Source organism: Girardinichthys multiradiatus, chromosome 21, assembly GCF_021462225.1.
Source record: "Girardinichthys multiradiatus isolate DD_20200921_A chromosome 21, DD_fGirMul_XY1, whole genome shotgun sequence".
In the NCBI taxonomy this organism is placed as follows: Eukaryota; Metazoa; Chordata; class Actinopteri; order Cyprinodontiformes; family Goodeidae; genus Girardinichthys; species Girardinichthys multiradiatus.
The window spans coordinates 40,244,778-40,264,941 of NC_061813.1; the positions used below are offsets into that span (position 1 = coordinate 40,244,778).

The 20,164-nt window shown below is 40.6% G+C and overlaps 2 protein-coding genes across 3 annotated transcripts in view; both read right to left on the bottom strand.

The window, feature by feature from the left end:
• Positions 1-1,299: 1,299 nt before the first annotated feature.
• LOC124858150 (NLR family CARD domain-containing protein 3-like) lies at positions 1,300-15,445 on the bottom strand. The gene is made up of 4 exons (XM_047350039.1): positions 15,266-15,445; positions 8,573-8,773; positions 4,142-4,230; positions 1,300-3,095 (listed from the first exon to the last, which is right to left on the bottom strand). Exons 2-4 carry the CDS (start codon positions 8,698-8,700, stop codon positions 1,300-1,302), a joined length of 2,013 nt encoding a protein of 670 aa, XP_047205995.1. The 5' UTR covers positions 8,701-8,773; positions 15,266-15,445.
• A 2,489-nt stretch (positions 15,446-17,934) lies between these two features.
• hus1 (HUS1 checkpoint clamp component) overlaps positions 17,935-20,164 on the bottom strand; it is a 16,490-nt gene continuing 14,260 nt past the window's right edge. For both annotated transcript variants that reach the window (XM_047349231.1, XM_047349230.1), the window contains 2 exons: positions 19,752-19,886; positions 17,935-18,280 (listed from right to left, as the gene is read on the bottom strand). In XM_047349231.1, coding sequence (XP_047205187.1) covers positions 18,198-18,280; positions 19,752-19,886 — 218 coding nt within the window. In that variant the 3' untranslated portion in view covers positions 17,935-18,197. The remainder of the gene's footprint in view (positions 18,281-19,751; positions 19,887-20,164) is intronic.

Sequence of the window (20,164 nt, forward strand, 5' to 3'; positions counted from 1 at the left end):
CAGAAGCTACAGTTACAGGAGGGTTTGTTAACCTGTCAACTGAGATTTTATAACTATCTCCAATCAGGGAGAGCAAACCAGTTGTAAACCAGAGCAAACACAGTCTGACCCAAAGTTCAGTGTAAAACATTAAAGCGTTTTACCTAGTTTTAGAGACGGTGAAAAATGGGCGTGGCCTAACGTATTTTCATTGGCCTTTAATAATGGGGAGTTTGAGTATTAGGACGGTGTTTTTGTTTTTATGGTAAATTTTATTGTTGTGCTTTTATTCTTTTATTTATCCTGTGATATTGATTTTTATTGCTTTAATCTTTTATCCTATTTACCTGTAAAGCACTTTGGTCACTTATTGTGTGTAATAGTGCTATACGAATAAAGGATGATTAAAAACACAAATATTTTAGTAAAGTTATTTTTGTTAAACACAAATGAGCCTCAAATATATTTGATGAGTAATTAATCTCTCCCTGTTGGTATTCCAGACTAAACTGTTGTTTTAGGTCAAGGTTTTTAAATTGCTCCTATTGTCATAATTTATGTAGTCAAGGTTCAGGCTTTATTAGGATCTTCTTATGAAAACTCTTGTTTTCTTCATATTTTATGTTTATATCTTATATTTTTCAGATTTTATTTATTTATCAATTCATTCACTTTATTGTTTCTATTTTCTTCCATGTTTTATTGTTTTGCTTGTTCAGTGACCAAACTCTGACCTATAAATTATTCTGGGACACAGTACATTGATAAATACATTGAACAAAAATATCAACGTAACACTTTTATTCATAATCCTGCTAATTATGATCTCATAAGTTCTCGTCTCTCCACAGCCCTACAGACATGATCAACATTGGAGATGTGAAAGCTCCTGAGCAGTGAGATCAGCAGAGGGAGAAGCCTTGTTCCCTCCTTTAACTAGGCCAAAGTTATTGATGTCAAACCTGTGATAGTTTTCAACATCATCTCCCTCAGTCCCAATGAGATGATCCACTGGGGCTACCTTAGATGAAGATGTCCAGGAGAAAAACAGGATGGAGCAGATGGATTAGAAAAAAATAGGTGCAGAGAAAGGATTAAGGAGGATAATGCAAAGGTCAGGTGAATTATGGACATCAAAACTGGCAGGATGAAGAAATATGAGGAGACAAGATGAGTAGAGATAAGATGAGGATGAATGGATTAGAGAAGAAGGTTGCATAGAAATCATGAACATCCTGCAAAGGACAGCGTGATAAAAATGCTTGTAGTTAAAGGTCAAAAAACATCCAGAACCAACTTGAATAATGAAGACATCTGGACTCACCGAGCCTTTCTGCAGTTCCTCACAGCTGGAATCAGTCTCAGTCGTCCATTCTCTGTTGTGTTGTACTTCTCCAAGTCCAACTCATCCAGAACCTCCTCTGACATCTGCAGCATGTAGGCCAGAGCTGAACACTGGATCTCTGAGAGCTTCTTCTCTGATCTGTTCTCTGATTTCAGGAACTGTTGGATCTCCTGATAAACTGAGAGGTCCTTCATCTCCATCAGACAGTGGAAGATGTTGATGCTTCTGTCTGGAGAGATATTATAAGTATTCATCTCCTTCAGGTTGTTGATGATTTTCTGGATGGTTTCTGGACTGTTCTTTGTCTGACCCACCAGACCTCTTAAGAGTCTCTGGTTGGACTCCTCAGAGAGGCCATGAAGGAAGCGGACAAATAGGTCCAGGTGACCATTTTTACTGCTGAGGGATTTCTTCATGACGTTCTCCATGAAGTCCTCCAGAGATGTTTCACTGTAATCTTCTCCCAGGAAGTTCTTCATCACCTCTGTGTTCCTGCTGGTGAAACAGTAGAACATGTAGACTGCAGCCAGGAACTCCTGGATGCTCAGATGAACAAAGCAGTAAACTGGTTTCTGGAAGATCAAACTCTCTCTTTTGAAGATCTCTGTACAAACTCCTGAGTACACCGAGGCTTCTGGGACATCTAGACCACACTGCTCCAGATCTTCTTGGTAGAACATGATGTTTCCTTTCTCCAGATGTTCAAATGCCAGCCTCCCCAGCTTCAGAAGAACTTCCTTGTCAGCCTCCATCAGCTCCTGTGGACTCCTCTCATGTCCTTCATGGTACTTGTTCTTCTTCCTCTTTGTCTGGACCAGCAGGAAGTGTGAGTACATGTCAGTCATGGTCTTGGGCAGCTCTCCTCTCTGCTCTGTGGTCAACATGTTCTCCAGAACTGTAGCAGTGATCCAGCAGAAGACTGGGATTCCACACATGATGTGGAGGCTCCTGGAGGTCTTGATGTGGGAGATGATTCTGCTGGACAGCTCTTCATCACTGAACCTCCTCCTGAAGTACTCCTCCTTCTGAGCATCAGTGAAGCCTCGTACTTCTGTTACCCTGGCAACACATGAAGGAGGGATCTGATTGGCCGCTGCAGGTCTGGAAGTTATCCAGACGAGAGCCGAGGGCAGCAGGTTCCCCTTGATGAGGTTTGTCAGCAGAACTTTGACTGATGACTTCTGGGTGACATCAGAAACAAGCTGACTGTCGTTGAAGTCCAGAGAAAGTCTGCTTTCATCCAGGCCATCAAAGATGAAGAGAAGTTTACAGACAGCCAGCTTCTCTGCTGGGAGCTTCTGGAGTGTTGGATGGAAAACATGGAGCAGCGTGAGAAGACTGTGCTGCTCCTCTCTGATCAAGTTCAGCTCCCTGAACGAAAGCAGAACCACCACACTGACATCTTGGTTCTCCAAGCCCTCTGCCCAGTCCAGAGTGAACTTCTGCACTGAGAAGGTTTTTCCAACACCAGCGACGCCGTTGGTCAGAACCACTCTGATGGCTCCATGCTGGTCAGGTAAGGGTTTAAAGATGTCGTGGCACCTGATTGGAGAGTTATGGAGGTTCTGGTTCTTGGAAGCTGTCTCCAGCTGCTCCACCTCATGTTGGGTATTAACCTCTTCACTCTGTCCCTCTGTGATGTAGAGATCAGTGTAGATCCTGTTGAGGAGGGTTCTACTTCCTGTTTCATCACTTCCTTCAGTCACACATTCACATCTCCTCCTCAGACTGATCTTATGTTCCTCTAGAACCTCCTGCAGACCAACATCTGCTGAAACAAAGAAGAAAACAAAGAAGAAAAGACAACTGAGGTAAAAAACATGATTTAGTGATGAAGTTGGACCAGAACCATCTGTAACATTAGTAGCTGTCATCATTAGAAGGTCTCTAACTTCACATTATGTGATGCTAAACAATACGATCCATCCTCAGAACCAGAACCTTGTTAAACTGGAAGACAGCATATGTCTGTCTCTGTTTGGTGGCCAGTATCTGTTCACTGTCAGTATCTGATTCATAAAGTAGATCAGATTAATAAATGCTGACAGAAACAAGCCCATTAAATGCAGCAGCTTTCAGCAACATCAACTCTTTGCATCATGTCACCATTGTCCTCATTTTACTATTTCTATCGGACCTTCTGTCACAAACACAGCAGCTTCAGAAGAGGCAGAGAGGAAGAAACATGTTTTCTCCCAGCATTTTCCAGCTTTAATGAAGTAAATCTAGAGGAAACGCTCTAATCTGCAGGAGAAACATCTCATTGTATCAGGTAGTGTTCACATTTAAAATGGCATTTCTCACTCAAAGACTGAATTTGATGCTTTTAAAGAATAATTCCAGGTTGGAAATGACATGGGACTGATTTGGACCTTTAGAATAAACAACAGATTGTTAGAATGATTACATGTTGTATAAACAGATATATATATACTGTAATATGTGATATATTGTCAGAGTGAATAAAGGTTTCTGTCTCTCAGACTTTCCTTCCTCTTCCTGTGAAAGCAGCAGAGCAGCAGGTTGATTTTTCCACCTTTTTGTTTTCATGCATCAAAATGATCACCAGCTTTAAGGAGATGTTCAGTTTTAATGCATTTAGCACAAAGGTTCTGAAAACAGAACCACTTCAAACCCAATAGGTTGTTGGGTCAAACACAGACGTTACATTTACACCAGCTGGAAATACAGAGATTTAGTTGAAATAATTGATCACAGAAAGACGTTAAAAACTGGAATTTCCAAATAACTAAAGACATGGAACTGGTTCATCAGAGAAGATAGAAGGAAGATCTGATTGGAGATGTTCAGTCTTACCTGGTGAACAGCTGCTCTGATTGGCTGTCAGCAGTCCAGCTCCTGTTCTGGGTCTTTCTCCGCACTGGGGGCTGCTACTCTTCCTCCGTCTGTAAAGACATGTCTTCATCACTGAAATAGTTCACTAACACCAGGGTGGGGCTGTCCTACTGAAGCTGAAGATGTTCATGAAGGTCCACCACAAACAAAGGACCAGAAGCTGGGTCAGAACAGAACCTCAGAACATTGATGATGTCTGGTTTGAAGTATTTCATTGTATTATATTTGCTATCATGACTGATCTTCTTTTGTTGTATTTGTTCATTTGAAACATCTTCAGGAACAATAATCATTATTCTGTCAGAGTAGAAAACTTCTTCCATCAGAGGCTTAAAGAGACCAAAAACTGACTAAAATCTAGATTCCAGAGTAGAAAGTTGGATCCTTCTTTAATGGTTTAACACCAGTAAACTGGACTCAGCCTCAGTTTGTATTAATCTCAGAACTTTATAAAGAGCTGTTTACTGTGACAGAACGTTATTTGGACCTGTTAGAAGTTCTAACAACAAGTTCATTGAAGTTCTGGTCTTTTATTTGTCGTATAAAGTTGGATCAACTGAATCTGATGTCATGATGATGCTTTGGACTTTGGTTTTGTGTCACTCTGTAGTTTTATTGTTCTGATAAATTGTTTGCAGTTTTAGTCTTTAGTTACAGTCCATCTTTATGGACCCCAGTTCCTGTTTTATTCAGGTGTTCTGGTTCCTTTTATGCACTTTGTTCTGGTTTCCATCTTGTTCTGCTCGTCTCTCTTGTTTCTGGGTTTATTTGTTACTAAAACCATTAAAAATCAGGTTCTGTTCAGCCCATCCGGTTTATCTAAATAGAACCTAAAATGATGTTGAAAGTTGATTTTTTTCTCCATCTTTTCTGATTGGGTCAAGATGTTAAAGGTCAAATAGTTTAGACCAACTGGCGGTCGACGGGTCGTATATGGCCCGCAACGTCACTCGAAGTGGTTCTTAGATAAATGTTTGAAAATGATTAAAAAGTATAAAAATGTCTCTGAATAAACTGACTTGGTTGTAATGACACAGTTGGCCACTAGATGGAGACGCAGTCTCGGCATTCTTCTCTACCAGTGAGGAAGACACGTTGAGCCATGGCTAAAAGGAGGAAAGAGAAAACTGGATGTTTCAGGTTTCTGTTCACAGAAACAAGGAAACCTTTGTGTTCAGTCTCCTAGAGACTTTATCTCTCAGCAATACAGCCACAGATGAAGCTCTTCATGGATCATATCTCTGCTGCTGGTGGTGAACAACCTTCAGAGCTGCAACTGTGCAACCTGCAGTCAGATCCATGTTTTCCAGCAAAGAGAAGAGATTTTCCCTCTGGAGTCTGCTTCCACAGTCCAGTTTTCCAGTCCTCCATGTTTGCCCTCAACAACCAGTATGTTTGTGAGAGACGTTTTTCACCAATGAAACACATCAAGTCTAAAGAGAGAAACAGGCTCAAAGATGACTGACTGTTTCATCTGATGCTGATTGGATGCACAAAGATTGACATTAATATCCAGTCAATAGTAAACCAGTAGGCAAAGCCACCAGTTTCTCATGACATCAGAACCAGTAGGACAACTACTGATACTGGTGAGGTAGATCTACTGGCAAAATGTTCACATCTTTAAAGTTCAGAGTAAAAATGAACAAAATCAGTTCTTGCAGTTAATGTTTGTCTGCTGTTCTGCAGCTTTCTGTCCTCCTGGAGGTGGATGGTGATTTGTAGGTTTTATTTTCATGATTTTGAACTAAAATAAAAGAAATCACAGAGAGCGTTTACTTTCTGTTTGCTTCAAACGTTTTGTGTTCGTATTTATTAAAAAGAGTCCAACAGTTATACATGCATCTGAACATGAAATATGTTAAGTTACTGCGCTGTATGTTGGTTTAATAAACATACGTAGTTATACTTCAACATATTTAAAATGACACTTTTACTATATCTGGTTTAAGTGTGCGGCCCTCTGGTAGCGGCCCTGACAAACTGTGGCCCCTTCCATCATTTAAGTTGCCCACCTCTGGTTTAGACTATTTAAATAACTGCTCTCTACAGTCTAATATTAGTGGACAAAAAAAGTTATCAAGTTTTTAAGGACCTTCATGTTTTCACATGTCAAACTATCTGGATTTACTGATGAATTTACTGAACAGGTTTGAGTTCAGAACCGAGGACCATAAAGGTTATCAAAAGGTCTAAATCATCATAGGCAGCTATGAATATAAATGTGTTATTCATGTGTTACATTGGGGGTTAAGTGTTTGTTAATAAAATATGAACTGCATAGATTTTAGGGCTCCATGATGATTAGAAAACATGAGATATGTGATCATGTTGCTGAATGCCACAGACAGTTTCTTTCCTCAGGCTGTTGCTCTGATGAACATTTGAAAGTCAGAGTCTCAGAGACAAAACCTCACATACCTGGACTGTTTTTATGATTCATTTATATATAAAAATGATTCATGAGAGCAAAGTGTAGCCAAGTCATATTCCTTGTTTGTTGTGTACACAAACTTGACAATAAAGCTGATTCTGAACGTTGCCATGACGACTTGCATTAAATAAATAAACATCTAAACAGCATTAATGTCTTTCTGAACTGGGTTCATAGCAAACATTTATTGGTAAATCAGTGCAGTTTTCTTTCTTAGTTCTAATTCATGGTGGATGATTAATGTTGATGAAAGTTGAAGTTTATTTAGTGAATTCAGCCTCTCAGTCTGTCTCTGACATTATGATGTTTTATGGGATGTAATATCTTATCCTTTTGCAGATTGTAGGACTTGTTATGAGCAAAATATCAGAGTTTTATCAGACTTTAGTCTCCAATCTGACCTTTGACCTTCTATCTGCAGCTGGTTGATGTCTGTGAAATGAGCGCTGTGATTGGTTGAATGTGATGGAGGGAGCAGGAAGTGAAATGTCACAACATAACAGTTTGTTATTGTTCCCACTCCCACACAGTTGGTTCTGTTCTCTCAAAGTCCAGTTTAGGTCAGAACCGAACAAAGAACTAAAGTTATTAAAAATCATGTTTTTGTTTCCCTGCATCAGTTTTAACCAGAAATCAAAGTTTAAACTCTGGTTGGTCTCTGCAGAGTCACATCCATCAGTTAGAAACTGTAATAAAAACCACAGAAGAAGATCTGAACACAGAGAAGAAGAAGGTTTAAAATTCCAGAGTGAAACATTCAGGCTGATCTGTTGGATCAGCCTGAACATTATCTTAATGACTGGGTTCTACTGGGTTCTAATGTCCCAAACCAACACCTGCAGGACAACAGCATCATGTTACAGTTTATGTAGCTGATGAGATCATATTTATATGAATTCTTCTACAAAGTACTTCTATAGTATCCACTACTAATACTACAAAGTACCAGAATGTACTGTCCACTGTCACATTGATCACATCTAGTCTGAGAAGGTGGAGAGCAGAAAATCTGTTCCCTGATATCAAAACTAAAGCTGTTCATCTTGTATGAGGAGCTGATGTGGCCTAGAACCCAGAAACAGAACATTAGAACAAGTCTGACGACCCGAGTCCTCTAGTGCTGCTTTTACCTGTTGACCTTCTTGCTTTGAGTTGAGACTTGGTGTTCCCAGTATATAAACTGGACCCAGTGTTCCCAGTATATAAACTGGACCCAGTGTTCCCAGTATATAAACTGGACCCAGTGTTCCCAGTATATAAACTGGACCCAGTGTTCCCAGTATATAAACTGGACCCAGTGTTCCCAGTATATAAACTGGACCCAGTGTTCCCAGTATATAAACTGGACCCAGTGTTCCCAGAATATAAACTGGACCCAGTGTTCCCAGTATATAAACTGGACCCAGTATTCCCAGTATATAAACTGGACCCTGTGTTCCCAGTATATAAACTGGACCCAGTATTCCCAGTATATAAACTGGACCCAGTGTTCCCAGTATATAAACTGGATCCAGTGTTCCCAGTATATAAACTGGACCCAGTGTTCCCAGTATATAAACTGGACCCAGTGTTCCCAGTATATAAACTGGACCCAGTGTTCCCAGTATTTAAACTGGACCCAGTGTTCCCAGTATATAAACTGGACCCAGTGTTCCCAGTATAGAACCTCCTGTGGTTCATTCTTCCAGTGGGTCAGAGAGACGATCTCTGAACCTCATTGCTCCTCACAGTCTTGGTTGTTCTTGTTTTTATGCAACATTTTCCTCCATCATTGATTCTTTCAGGTCTTCATTCAAACTTCACTGATTTACTGACTAACAGACTTCATGTTTATTTAACTTTAACTTTAAATAAAAATTAAGTTATTTTTTATTTATATGCTGAAGATCAACCAGTTAATATTCTATGTATTTTATCTCTATAGAGTCACATGAATCAGTTAGAAACTGGGTTCTTACTTTGGTTCTGAAGGTCCAGGTTCTTTACTCATGTCTGGAGGTTCTTCTTTGGACCAGTCACTCCTCTTGGACGGACAGCTGGATCCTGGAGGTTCTGCTTTATCCTCCTTTAGATTCCAACCGTCCATCTTATGGACTTCAGTCAGGCTGAGAGAGAAACCAGAACCCGTCAGTTCCAGTGATTCAGGTCCAGTAAAGGTCCTGTAAAGCAGAAAGCTGATTCCCATCATGTGTTTAGAGGATCAGAGGAACCTGATCTCAGCAGGTAACATCTGAGGATGAATTGTTCACTCCTTCACTACTTCATGCACTTTCTGATGTCTGCTGGGTGATCAGAACCATCTGGAGAAGTTCTGGAGAAAATTAGATCTAAAACTGTGTTTGAAACCTTTTAGAGTCTAAACTGGAATCATGTTCCTGGTATGTAGAAGAATCCAGACTGAGGTCAGATGTAGTGAATGAAGGAGTGAACATTTCCTATGAAGTAGTGATGTGTTGGTTCTGAACACAGCAGCTTGCTCCATGTTGGAGAACCTTCAGTTAAAGCAGCGGTTCTGAAACCATCCAGGTCCAGATCTCCTTTAGAGAAAGATGGTCTCCAGTCCTCCTGCTGAGTCAGATTTAGTCAATGAGGCAGAGACTCTGTCTACTTTTAAGACTGAGCTTAAAACCTTCTGTATAGATAAAGTTCAAAGAGAGGTTATCTGTTCAGCTGTGTTTCTCTCCACAGCTCTGCTACAGACAGAACCTGGTCCAGAACCTGGTCCAGCTGGATGCTGAGTAGAGATCTACCCAACATGTCAGCCTCTGTGGTCATGTGTGCAGCTCAGCAGGAGTTTCCTCTCAGTTAAAGCCAGCAAGCAGCTTTCAGGACCAGAACATCCATCTAAGCTACCAGCTTGGCTCCCTGCAGAGAATAAACAGCTGTTTCACTGAGAGGAATGAAGGCCGCCACCTTGATCAACAAGGTTGGAGAATATTCAATTAATCTGACGCAAAGTTGGAGGGCAAATAAACAAAATATAAGCTGTAATGTGAATTTATATTAAGAAATGAAAATATTAATAAATTATGCCACAATTGATTGATGGAAAATGATTTTTGAATCATTGCTTTTATTAATTTTGCTTCATTTATGGGTATAATTTTGTTATTTCTGCAGTCAGTCTTAATTTTGGCAGCTTTAGGCTTCCATACTCCTCCACCACGACGCTGCAAGGATAAGAGACTAAAGACAACAGACACAAAGTTCTCTAAAAAACGAGAAGCATGTGTCTGCAGACCCGAAGATCAGTTTCAGAACCTGCAACTCTAGACCTCTTCTCTTCCGCAACAGCGCCACCTATTGTCCGAGTTCGACGTGGATGGAGATCAGAAAGTAAGTTTTAAACGTGAATCAAATTCCTTATTTACTTGTCTTCAATGGGTTTATTTGTTATTTTTGTCTTTAATTTGAGAATTAAATTCTGTTTTGCTGTGATGAGTTTATAATATTTTAACACTTTTTACTTTTATTTATTTTTATTTGATTTTACTTATTTTCTTAGTTTTCTATTTCAATCTGAAACTTTTTCCATGTTGTCATAATGGGTTTTGTGTGTAGAACTTTATTAATTTGATACCATTTGGAAAAAGGCTGGAACATAACTACATGTGTTCTGTTTGGTTCTGAAATGTACTGACGGTCCTAAAGAACCAGCAGGGTAGAGCAGCTGCCTGTCATCAGACTGTCTGCCTCGGATGAAACGGGAGGAAGTCCTGCTGTATCCGCGGAGCATAAATATCCAACCTAAAACTAACTTTACCGCGGTCAAAAGTCTGCAGTTTCACTAAAACTGGAACTTCTTCAGGCAAACGTTGGAGCTTCACCAGTCCAGACAGCTGCTTCTCCTGCCCCCCCACTGAGTGGAGCGGAACCGAGCCGCCTAAAACAAACCAGTGGAAAAGGAGCATTGTTCTCACGGTTTGTGCCGTCCTGTCATGATTCAGCAAATAAAGCCAAGCCACTCTCTCCATTTCATCTGCCATGGTACACAAGAGACCTGCCAAGGAAAATAACCGAGGGTATCTCCTCCCAATACGCGTCTAGAGCATCTGAAATGGTGAAATGGCATCGCAACACTTTCTAGACCGACAGATTTCAGTGACTTTGTTTCTCATCTGTTCTAAAAAGTCTTCAGATCAGGGCATGAAATGTTGCCCTTTGAGCTCTTTTAGCCTACTTCATGTTGCCACACAGGTTTGTTTCAGGTGATTATTTCTGGTTATAATGGCAGCTATTAGTTTGGTGCATGACATGAATCTGGTGTTATTGCTCTCACTGTCTAATACTGGTCACTGGAAGTGCTGGACTGACCCATGATGTCTCCAGACCTAAACCCTATTGAGCATCTGTGGGTCGTCCTCAAACACAACGTGGAGGAGAACAAGGTCTCTATTGCCCCTTTTCCACTGGTTTGATTAGGCCATCCCGGAACAGCTCTGCAAGGCTCTGCATGCTGTGTGCTGCATTTCCATAGACCCACTTTCAGTCCACTGAAGGGAACACCTCCTGGAGGTCTGGCTTTAAAGCATCATGTGTCGTGCTGCATAACCACAAATGAAGCCCTGCCGCGATGTGCGGTGAAAACCTTGGCTGGCCATTTGATCGGCTACATCAGCAAACACCTTTTCATTCCTTGTCGCCCCATCCAGCTGCCGCTGAATATTACAGTCTCCTATGATTACCAGAAAACCTTCCACCTCGTCGTTGCTCCAAGGAGTAACTTTTCTGGATAACTGTCCGGACTCCATCATATGTTTCTCTCACTCGCTTGAATGCATGTTTGAAAATTGCGGTTGTTTTTTTACGCTGGTCGACTCTTACGGCTGGCCGCGCCCACGGCCAATCAGTGAACAGCCGTTTGTTCACGTCACGTACAGTACCGACTCGGCCTCGCTTAGCCCTGCTAAGAAAGAGGTACCAAAAAAGTAGGTAACAGTACTGAAATAACAGTAATGGAAATGCTCGCAAAGCGAGCCGAGTGGAGCCGAGTCGGGCCAAATCGAGCCAGTGAAAAGAGGCAAAACATCCAGCAGCTCCATAATGTCTCCATGAAGGAGTGGAAGGAGGGTTCCAGTGGCAACCAGTGAAGCTCTAGTGAACTCCAGGCCCAGGAGAATCCTGGAGAATAAAGGTGGCTGCACAAAGTATTGACACTTTGGGCACAATTTGGACATTTTCACTTTGGGGTGTACTCACTTTTGTTGCCAGTGGTTTAAACATTAATGGTTGTGTTGGACACTTGTTTGCTGAATATTGGACCATTTGCACGTTGCTGGATGCCACTATGCCTTTCCAACGTCATCGGCCATTTTGTACCGCAGGATAGTCTGTCCTACAAAACCCAGCAGCCACTGCGGCTGACATGATGGGGCGTCCCAACTCTGATGTCACGGAAAGCATAAATGAAGATGACCCCTTTAAAACCTTTGCTTTTCAGCTGGAGACCAGACCAGCAACTGAAGCGCATCACTTCTGGAGAAGAGTCCCAAGTGGATTTCATTTATTCTCCTTCGTTGGCCAACGGAAAATTCATGAGAGAGGTTTCTGGAATAAGAAGGCCAGACATTTCACTTTGCCGATCGAAGACGTGAGTTTAACACGTAACCAAAAAACCACGGAGTTTCAAGGAGACGTAACTTTCCCTCCTTGCTTGGTTCTAGTCGACTAGTGACAGTCCGTCATTATTTTTCTACCTTCCTGCCACGGAGGCCACCAAAGAAGAAAACGGACTGTTTTGCTGAGTTACCCACGGACGCGTGGACCTCTTCACCCCCGCCCCCCTTTTTTTTTCCTCACTCGCTGCCCCAGAAGGAAGACATCAAGTAAAACCCATCCTTTATTTTTATTTCTTTCTTAGAAATAGTCTGGGCAGGGTACAGGAGGTTTTAGTGCGATTAGATTCGCCATTTAATCTAATGTGTTCTGAATTATATGTGCATGCAACCTTTTATTGAAACTTTGATGTTCTGTGTTGGACGTCTGAAAGCCGCTGTGTTACCCAGCTCTGTGTGTGTCTTGCGGGGTTATTTAACACCTGAGAACCAGCGCAGGTGCACTGTGAGACTGGACTGTTATAATAACCTCATGGTGAAATTCACCATTTTCTTTGTCTTCAACCTCACTGCTTACTAGCTTGCCACCAAAAGTTTTATAACTCTTTGTCTGCTCATCTCGCCCAGCGTTGGGGGATGTTTTATGACTGAGTATAACTAAGTTACAGTTGGAGCGACGCTCCCAACCTCCACTCACCACCACATCCCTTGGTCATCTTATCATTTTTGCCATAACTGCTGTTTTGCTTTATTTTGTTTAGTTAGATATTTTACACCTTTTGTGTAGAACTTTGCTTGTTTGAGTTGGTGAAGATTATTCAATCAGAAGAGCGGATTGTATCAGGCTGATGATTTAATAAATATTCACATAGATAAACAGAAGTTGTGTTTATTTTGTGTAAGAGTGATTCTTCAGTCAAGATAAGGTTAAAAGTTCCACACGTTTCGGCAGAAACGGTCGATTAAACAGTGACATCTCTGGTAATAGTTATTAATTATTACTGAGTATTTAACGGTTGTAATTATCAAAGGCGTTGAGCCACAATTACAACACCAGAAACATCTCTGGTCTCGATTCATAAATGAGGATTTTGGTTAAGAAATTAATTTTGTCAAATTATGATTTTTAATTATAATTATTGATAAATATTAATTAAACAATAATCATAATTCCAAAAGTTGTGTGTATTTCAAGGGGACAGCAGATTAACACTGTTATACAATCTGAACAATGACTACTTTACGTTGTACCAAAGTCTCATATCTTTAGTGTTGTCCCATGAAAAGATAAAAGGGTTGCTAGAGCTCACCTAAAACCAGATATATATAAAACTATTGAGGGCAAAGTTAATGTAAAGGATGAATTTTTACACTTTTTCTTTATGAAACTAAAGACTTTAAGCCAGGATGAGATTGTCCTTTTGACTCTGGATAGAAACATAGAAGAAAACTGTATGAACTACACAGCGTTACATCTCTCAGAATAATGAGAAGGTTTGTCTCAAAGTGCTGAATGAGTGCAGAGACGATGTTTCTAGATTTATGTCTCACTACTTGGATGAGCTGCTGCCAGAGACTTTCACTAACATTAGGAATCGGTACCAAATTCAGTACTTTTATAGGTACCGACCCAATTCAGTCAGAACCGAACAACATATTCCCAGTTGTTGCATTCAGGGACCGTGGGAACTGGAATTATCTGTAACACATCATCAATATTCTATAAATATGTGACTGGTTTTGAAAGATAACTTGCTTCACCGATAGAAGCAGCTTATATGAAAACACGACGCGCATCTCAGAGGAGAAAATATGATCTTGACAGATTTTCACAGCATTTTAAGTCCATGTTGGAGATTTCCCATCCTCTCAACATCAAGCTAAAGAACCACCAGACTGAGCAGCAGGAATGAAACCAGATGCAAAACGAAGCAGTATTTTCCAAATATCCTGCATAAATAAGCCTGGACTTGTTTTCACATGGACTGGACTCGGGTTTCAGTTTCTGGTGCATTTTTGATTAAAACGTGTTTGGTCTTCATTTAGTGAAGTGACTCACAGCCAGGGTCAAACTGGCATACGGGGCAACCGTGGAAAACCCGGTGAAGCAAGTTATCTTTCAAAACCAGTCACATATTTATAGAATATTGATGATGTATTACAGATATTTCCAGTTCCCACGGTCCCTGAATGCAACAGCTGGGAACATGTTGTTCAGCCGCTGTGTTGAGCTTTCAGTCATGTGATCCGAGGCCCCGCCCCCACACCAAAACAGGACCAAAAGTTTGAAGCCGAAAAAAAAATCTGCAAGTTCGAAAAAAAAAAAACTTGAATCTGAAAAGTAGTTTTGAACTTTTTTTTTTTCCAGTTTCACATCTGTTTTTTTCAGTTGGGGGAGATTCAAAATAATTTTTCAGGTTCAAATGTTTTTCTTTTGAACAAACTTTTATTTTTCAGGTTCAAATGTTTTTCTTTTGAACAAACTTTTATTTTTCAGGTTCAAATGTTTTTCTTTTGAACAAACTTTTTTTTTTCAGGTTCAAATGTTTTTCTTTTGAACAAACTTTATGGCCCCAATTTAGCTCCATACCAGTCTGCCTTTCAGTCAACATCACTGAGTGTGTGATTCTATTTAATGTCAAATTAAAGTGAAAACTTGGTCAATGTTTGTGTTGCATCTAACGTTTTCCATTTTTTATTTTTCACAGTAAATGTCACCTAAAATGTTTTTAAAGCTGGTGGTTGAATTTGTACTGTTGTTGAACTGCAGTTGGGGGCCACACAGAACTGGCCCCCCGGGCCGCACTATGTACGCCCCTGGTCTGCCTCCAGGAGCCCAACAGGCCCATTGGACCATCAGAGATGTTTAACAGAACCAGAACCTCATGGAGGTGGAGGGAGGAGTCATTTAATGACATCACAGCACATTTACAGCGACTCACACTTAGAGATTGTATTTAAACAGAAGTTGGCTGCGCAGCTTTGTTATAAGTGTGACTAAAGGTTCGGTTCGGTTCGGTCTGTTCTGCTCTCTACAAACACAGAGAAAAGCTTAAAAACAGGACAAACAGTTTTATAGAAAGTGTTAGGACTCACCCGCCTTGTTGTCCTGATATCTGCGCCACAAAATGGATTCCAGGACTGAAGGAAACTGATGGTTAACTTTCAGTTTCAGCAGCTGGTTCTGTGTGCGCATGCGTAGTTAAACTGTAACTCCAAACCCAGCAGAGAATCATCATCAACTCCTGAAGATCTGATCTGATGCAGCTTCTCAGACAGTTTTGTCTCTTTCCTGGATAAGAAACTGATGCAACATATTAGTTGTTTGGTTTCCATGTAGTTTTTGTATTTCTGGTTCACTTTGATGTGCAGAAATCATCCTGTAATTCCCTCAGTCTCCTTCAGAGACCCTCCATCGACTATACCCGCTTGTTCTTCCAGGGTATGGGGGCCTGGGGGCCACACAGAGACGCTGGACAAACGGGTCGTTTGGTGAGACGTCACCGTGTGTCCGCCATATTGGTGGAGGCAAGGCTGCGATGTCAACTAATACAAGTAAAGGGACTTTATTTTGGAGCTAAATTGGGGCCATAAAGTTTGTTCAAACGAAAAAAAATGTTCCCCTGTTGCCCCGTATGCCAGTTTGACCCTGGCTGTGAGTCACTTCACTAAATGAAGACCAAACACGTTTTAATAAAAAATGCACCAGAAACCGAAACCCGAGTCCAGTCCTTGTGAAAACAAGTCCAGGCTTAATTATGCAGGATATTCGAAAAGTACCGGCTCGTTTTGCATCTGGTTTCATTCCTGCTGCTCAGTCTGGTGGTTCTTTAGCTTGATGTTGAGAGGATGGGAAATCTCCAACATGGACTTAAAATGCTGTGAAAATCTGTCAAGATCATATTTTCTCCTCTGAGATGCGCGTCGTGTTTTCATATAAGCTGCTTCTATCGGTGAAGCAAGTTATCTTTCAAAACCAGTCACATATTTATAGAATATTGATGATGTGTTACAGATATTTCCAGTTCCCACGGTCCCTGAATGCAACAGCTGGGAATATGTTGTTCAGCCGCTGTGTTGAGCTGTCAGTCATGTGATCTGAGGCCCCGCCCCCCACGCCAAAACAGGACCAAAAGTTTGAAGCCGAAAAAAAAATATCTGCAACTTCAAAAAAAAAAAACTTGAATCTGAAAAGTAGTTTTGAACTTTTTTTTTTTTCAGTTTTTTTTTTTTTAGGGGTTGTTCAAAATAATTTTTCAGATTCAAATTTGTTTCGTTTGAACAAACTTTATGGCCCCATTTCATGTTCATGCCTCAACTTATTTATTCACACACACACTTATGTTCGTAGGACGGAGAATCAGAGCCAGGATAAGATATATATATTTTAACTTATAAGAATAAAGTCAGAATTTTTATGAGAACTCTTACAAAAAAACACAGCTCTCCATGATTTGTTTAGGACACCTAAACGGTTCCAACAATTCAACGCTGCACACATAAGAGGCATTTTGGCTCTTCGACTTGACTCCACAAATATGGCGTCGACGTCGGAACGCGTTTTAATGTCTATGGGACAAACAACCATGAACACATACAAAGACCTACGGGCAATTTAGAAAGACCATTTAACATAGTCATGATGTTTGACTGTGGGAGGAAGCTGGAGTACCCAGAGAGAACCCAGGCATGCAGGAGGAGACCATGTTAACTCCACCCAGAAAGACCCCAGGATGGGATTTAAACCTTCCTCTCCAAGGCTAGATCTCTACCAGCTCCTTGACCTCCAGGTCACAACTTCTGCTTAGCTGATTATAAATGAGGACAGAAAATATCAGTGAGAGAAGAATGGCTTCAAGAATGTTGAGTTCACAGAGAAACTGTGTTCCTGATTGACCTTTCATCCCTTGGTGAGCAGAGAGGTGAAGATCTCTGCTGAAAACGAACAGAACTTTGTCTCTGGTGATATCCAGAAACACTTTAGATTCCTACAGCAGCACCAACATGCAAATATTGACCATAGCCTTAAATAAAAAGGTTTTTTCTCCACACATTGATATAAATATTAGATTTAAAAAAATTATGAAATGAACTCATAGTGAATAAAAAAGCTCAGTTTTAGTTTGAACTTCCATGAATTTCAGCATGATTTATATATATTATTTAACTACTGATGAATTGTTTATGGGTGAAACATATAGAAATATATATGAGGCTGCAGGGTGGTGCAGCTGGTAGCGCTGCAGCCTTATAACTGTTAGGTTAGTTGGTTTCTCCTTTAGACCGAGTAATATACGTCTACATATAAATAAATGTCTGAGCTCAGATCTCATTGAAGCCCATTAGACACAATAACATCTATCAGGTCTATGTGTAGCTTCAATGTTGAAATCAGGTCTGCAGGAGATGCAATGAGGGGCAAATAGGAAATATGACTTTTAATGTAACTTTCCAGTTAGAGGTTTTTCATAGGATGTAATTTTATATTATTTATCTATCCAGTGAAAATGGTTCATGGGCCCTAAGCAGTCACAGAGTTTGCTAATAACATGGGCCGGCTCCAGGTCAAATGCTCCATGGGAGATGGAGTCTTTGAACGTCAGTATTTTCTTCCTAATGTTCATGTTTGTCTCTGGAGATAAAAAGTCGCTGATCTGAAGGAACAGAAACAATAGAGACATTTTAGTGTCCATATTGTGGACAAGAACAGCATCAGTTACACATAATTAATGTAGCGTTGGTTCAAATCCTCCAAGCAAACAATAAACAGTAAATATCTTTATATAGTATTATATTACATGACATCCCAGCAGGAATTTCACTGTTTCAGACAGTTTTTAATCAGAATGAACCCTCATAGAAACTGAGTTATACATCTAATGCTTAATGCACCAGAGTTCAGCAGGTACGATCTTCTTCAAGTCTCCATGGAGGACCTAAAGCTCCTCCTCTGTCAGGTAGAGAAACCAGCTCCCAGCCTGTTCTTCTCTCACTGAGCAGGACCAGAACCAGGTTATCTGTAGGGGATCTAGGCCACAGCAGGGATAAAATACTGCAGAGACACGTCTTCATGGAGCAGGATGAGGTGGACCACGTTCTGATGGACGATATCTGAGGAGACAAGAGGACAACAATGAGGGACATTAACTGCTAAAGAAAAACAACCTCAGGCCCTAAAGCGGACTGATTCTGAGCAGTTTGTAGAAGCTGCTATAGGTTCTGATGCCTTCATCAACATGTCCAAACCCAACAGAACTCCAACACAAAGTTCTGCTAAATGTTCTGTCTTTGCTCCCATTTTTAGACTGAAAAGTCAAGTTCATCACCACTTCTGTTGTGTTCTGCAAAGTTTGTTCTTTAGAGCAGGGATGGGTGATCCGGACCTAAAGGTTGATCACCATGTTCTGTGATATTATTGCAATAAAAGTTAGAATAAGAAGTATTTCTGGGACTAGATTTTATAATGGAGACGACATTCCTCTACAGTCACAGCCCCACAACAACAGATACTTTAACAAAGAATAATAAGTGATTATTCAATAACCTCCTTCAGGACACCAGTGATTATTTTATCACTAAACATCCTATAATAACTAATCAGATTTAGAAAGATATTGATATTTTTTGCTCCTCTTATAAATTCACCATAATAGTAAATGGTTCCATCATTGCACATCCCTACTTTAGAGAAAGACATTTGACCTTTGGTAAGTTTAAAGTGACCCTTCAGTTGCTTTTATCTGAAGTCTAGAAAGAATTGAACAACCAGCATGAGGATCATGGCAGATCTCAGATATTATAAATGCCAGCAGTACATTTTAAACACAGTACTGCAGAGTTACAGGCTACATCATTCTGGATCTACAATCCCAGCTGCATGTTCTGAAAGCTCACACAGCACATGGTCCTGTTGGATCAACTTGTATGATGCGAGTTAGAAAGGAAACATCAGGGAGGTTTGTGGCATTGGATCAGCATGAAACTATGCCATGAAAGGTCCTCCAGGTTCCTCCTGACATATCGGTTCTGTAGACCCAAACTTCACTCTGGTTCCATTCAGACTCATGTTTTGGACCGCTGTTTTATGGAGAAACTTTATATAATGACTTTAGCACATAAAAAACCCTTCTGATTTGGTCGTTGATGGTATTTCATAAAGGTTTGGGTAACAGGTCTATTACACATTCAGTCCTAAACTAATTTAACTACTTTACTTTATTTCCTGTTGAATTGTTGCTCCGGTAACAAGTTCATTTGTCCTGGAGGCATAAATAAAGTTCTCATCTCTGCAAAGAAAAAGCCCAAAAAAGCTAAATTTTCACACCTAAAGTAAAAAAAAACCATCACTGAATGTTTAAGATTAGGCAGAAAAATCTACTTTCAGATGTAGAAGAAGCAGATTTCCTTTTAAGAACCCAAACATCTCATGAATCTCTGGTGCCCAAGAGGACTGAAAGCTACTGTATGTTTTCAGGACCGTTTGACTTTAGGTCCACTAATATGTTCTTCTTAAATGTGGATAAAACGACTCATTGAGAATCAGACCTGATGTTGTAGCAATGATGCTTTCTGTAGAACTTACTGCACATGGCCTTGCTGGGGTTGACCTGCTGCCCCACGAGGAACTGCTGCAGCTTCCTGATGTCCACCGTGGCCTCGGCCATCAACTCTGGGTCTCTGCTCTGAGACGGACCTCCGTCCTGGGAGGACTCGTCTCCTGCAGAGACAGATGGACACTCAGTCAGCGTCTCTGAGCTCCTGCATCAAACATGTTCTCCTGCACAATAAGATCACATTTAACATTGAATATAGAAGATTCTGAGAGCAAAATGTATCTTCTTGATGAAGCATTGCTGTTTCCAATATAACATGAACACCAAACAGAACCAGAACTTCAGTCTGAAGGAGAGAGAATATCAGGAGGTCCTGATGTCCTAAAATATAAAACTGTTTCTCCTTTTGGTCCTTTCATGAACCCCAACATCAAGGTTAAAA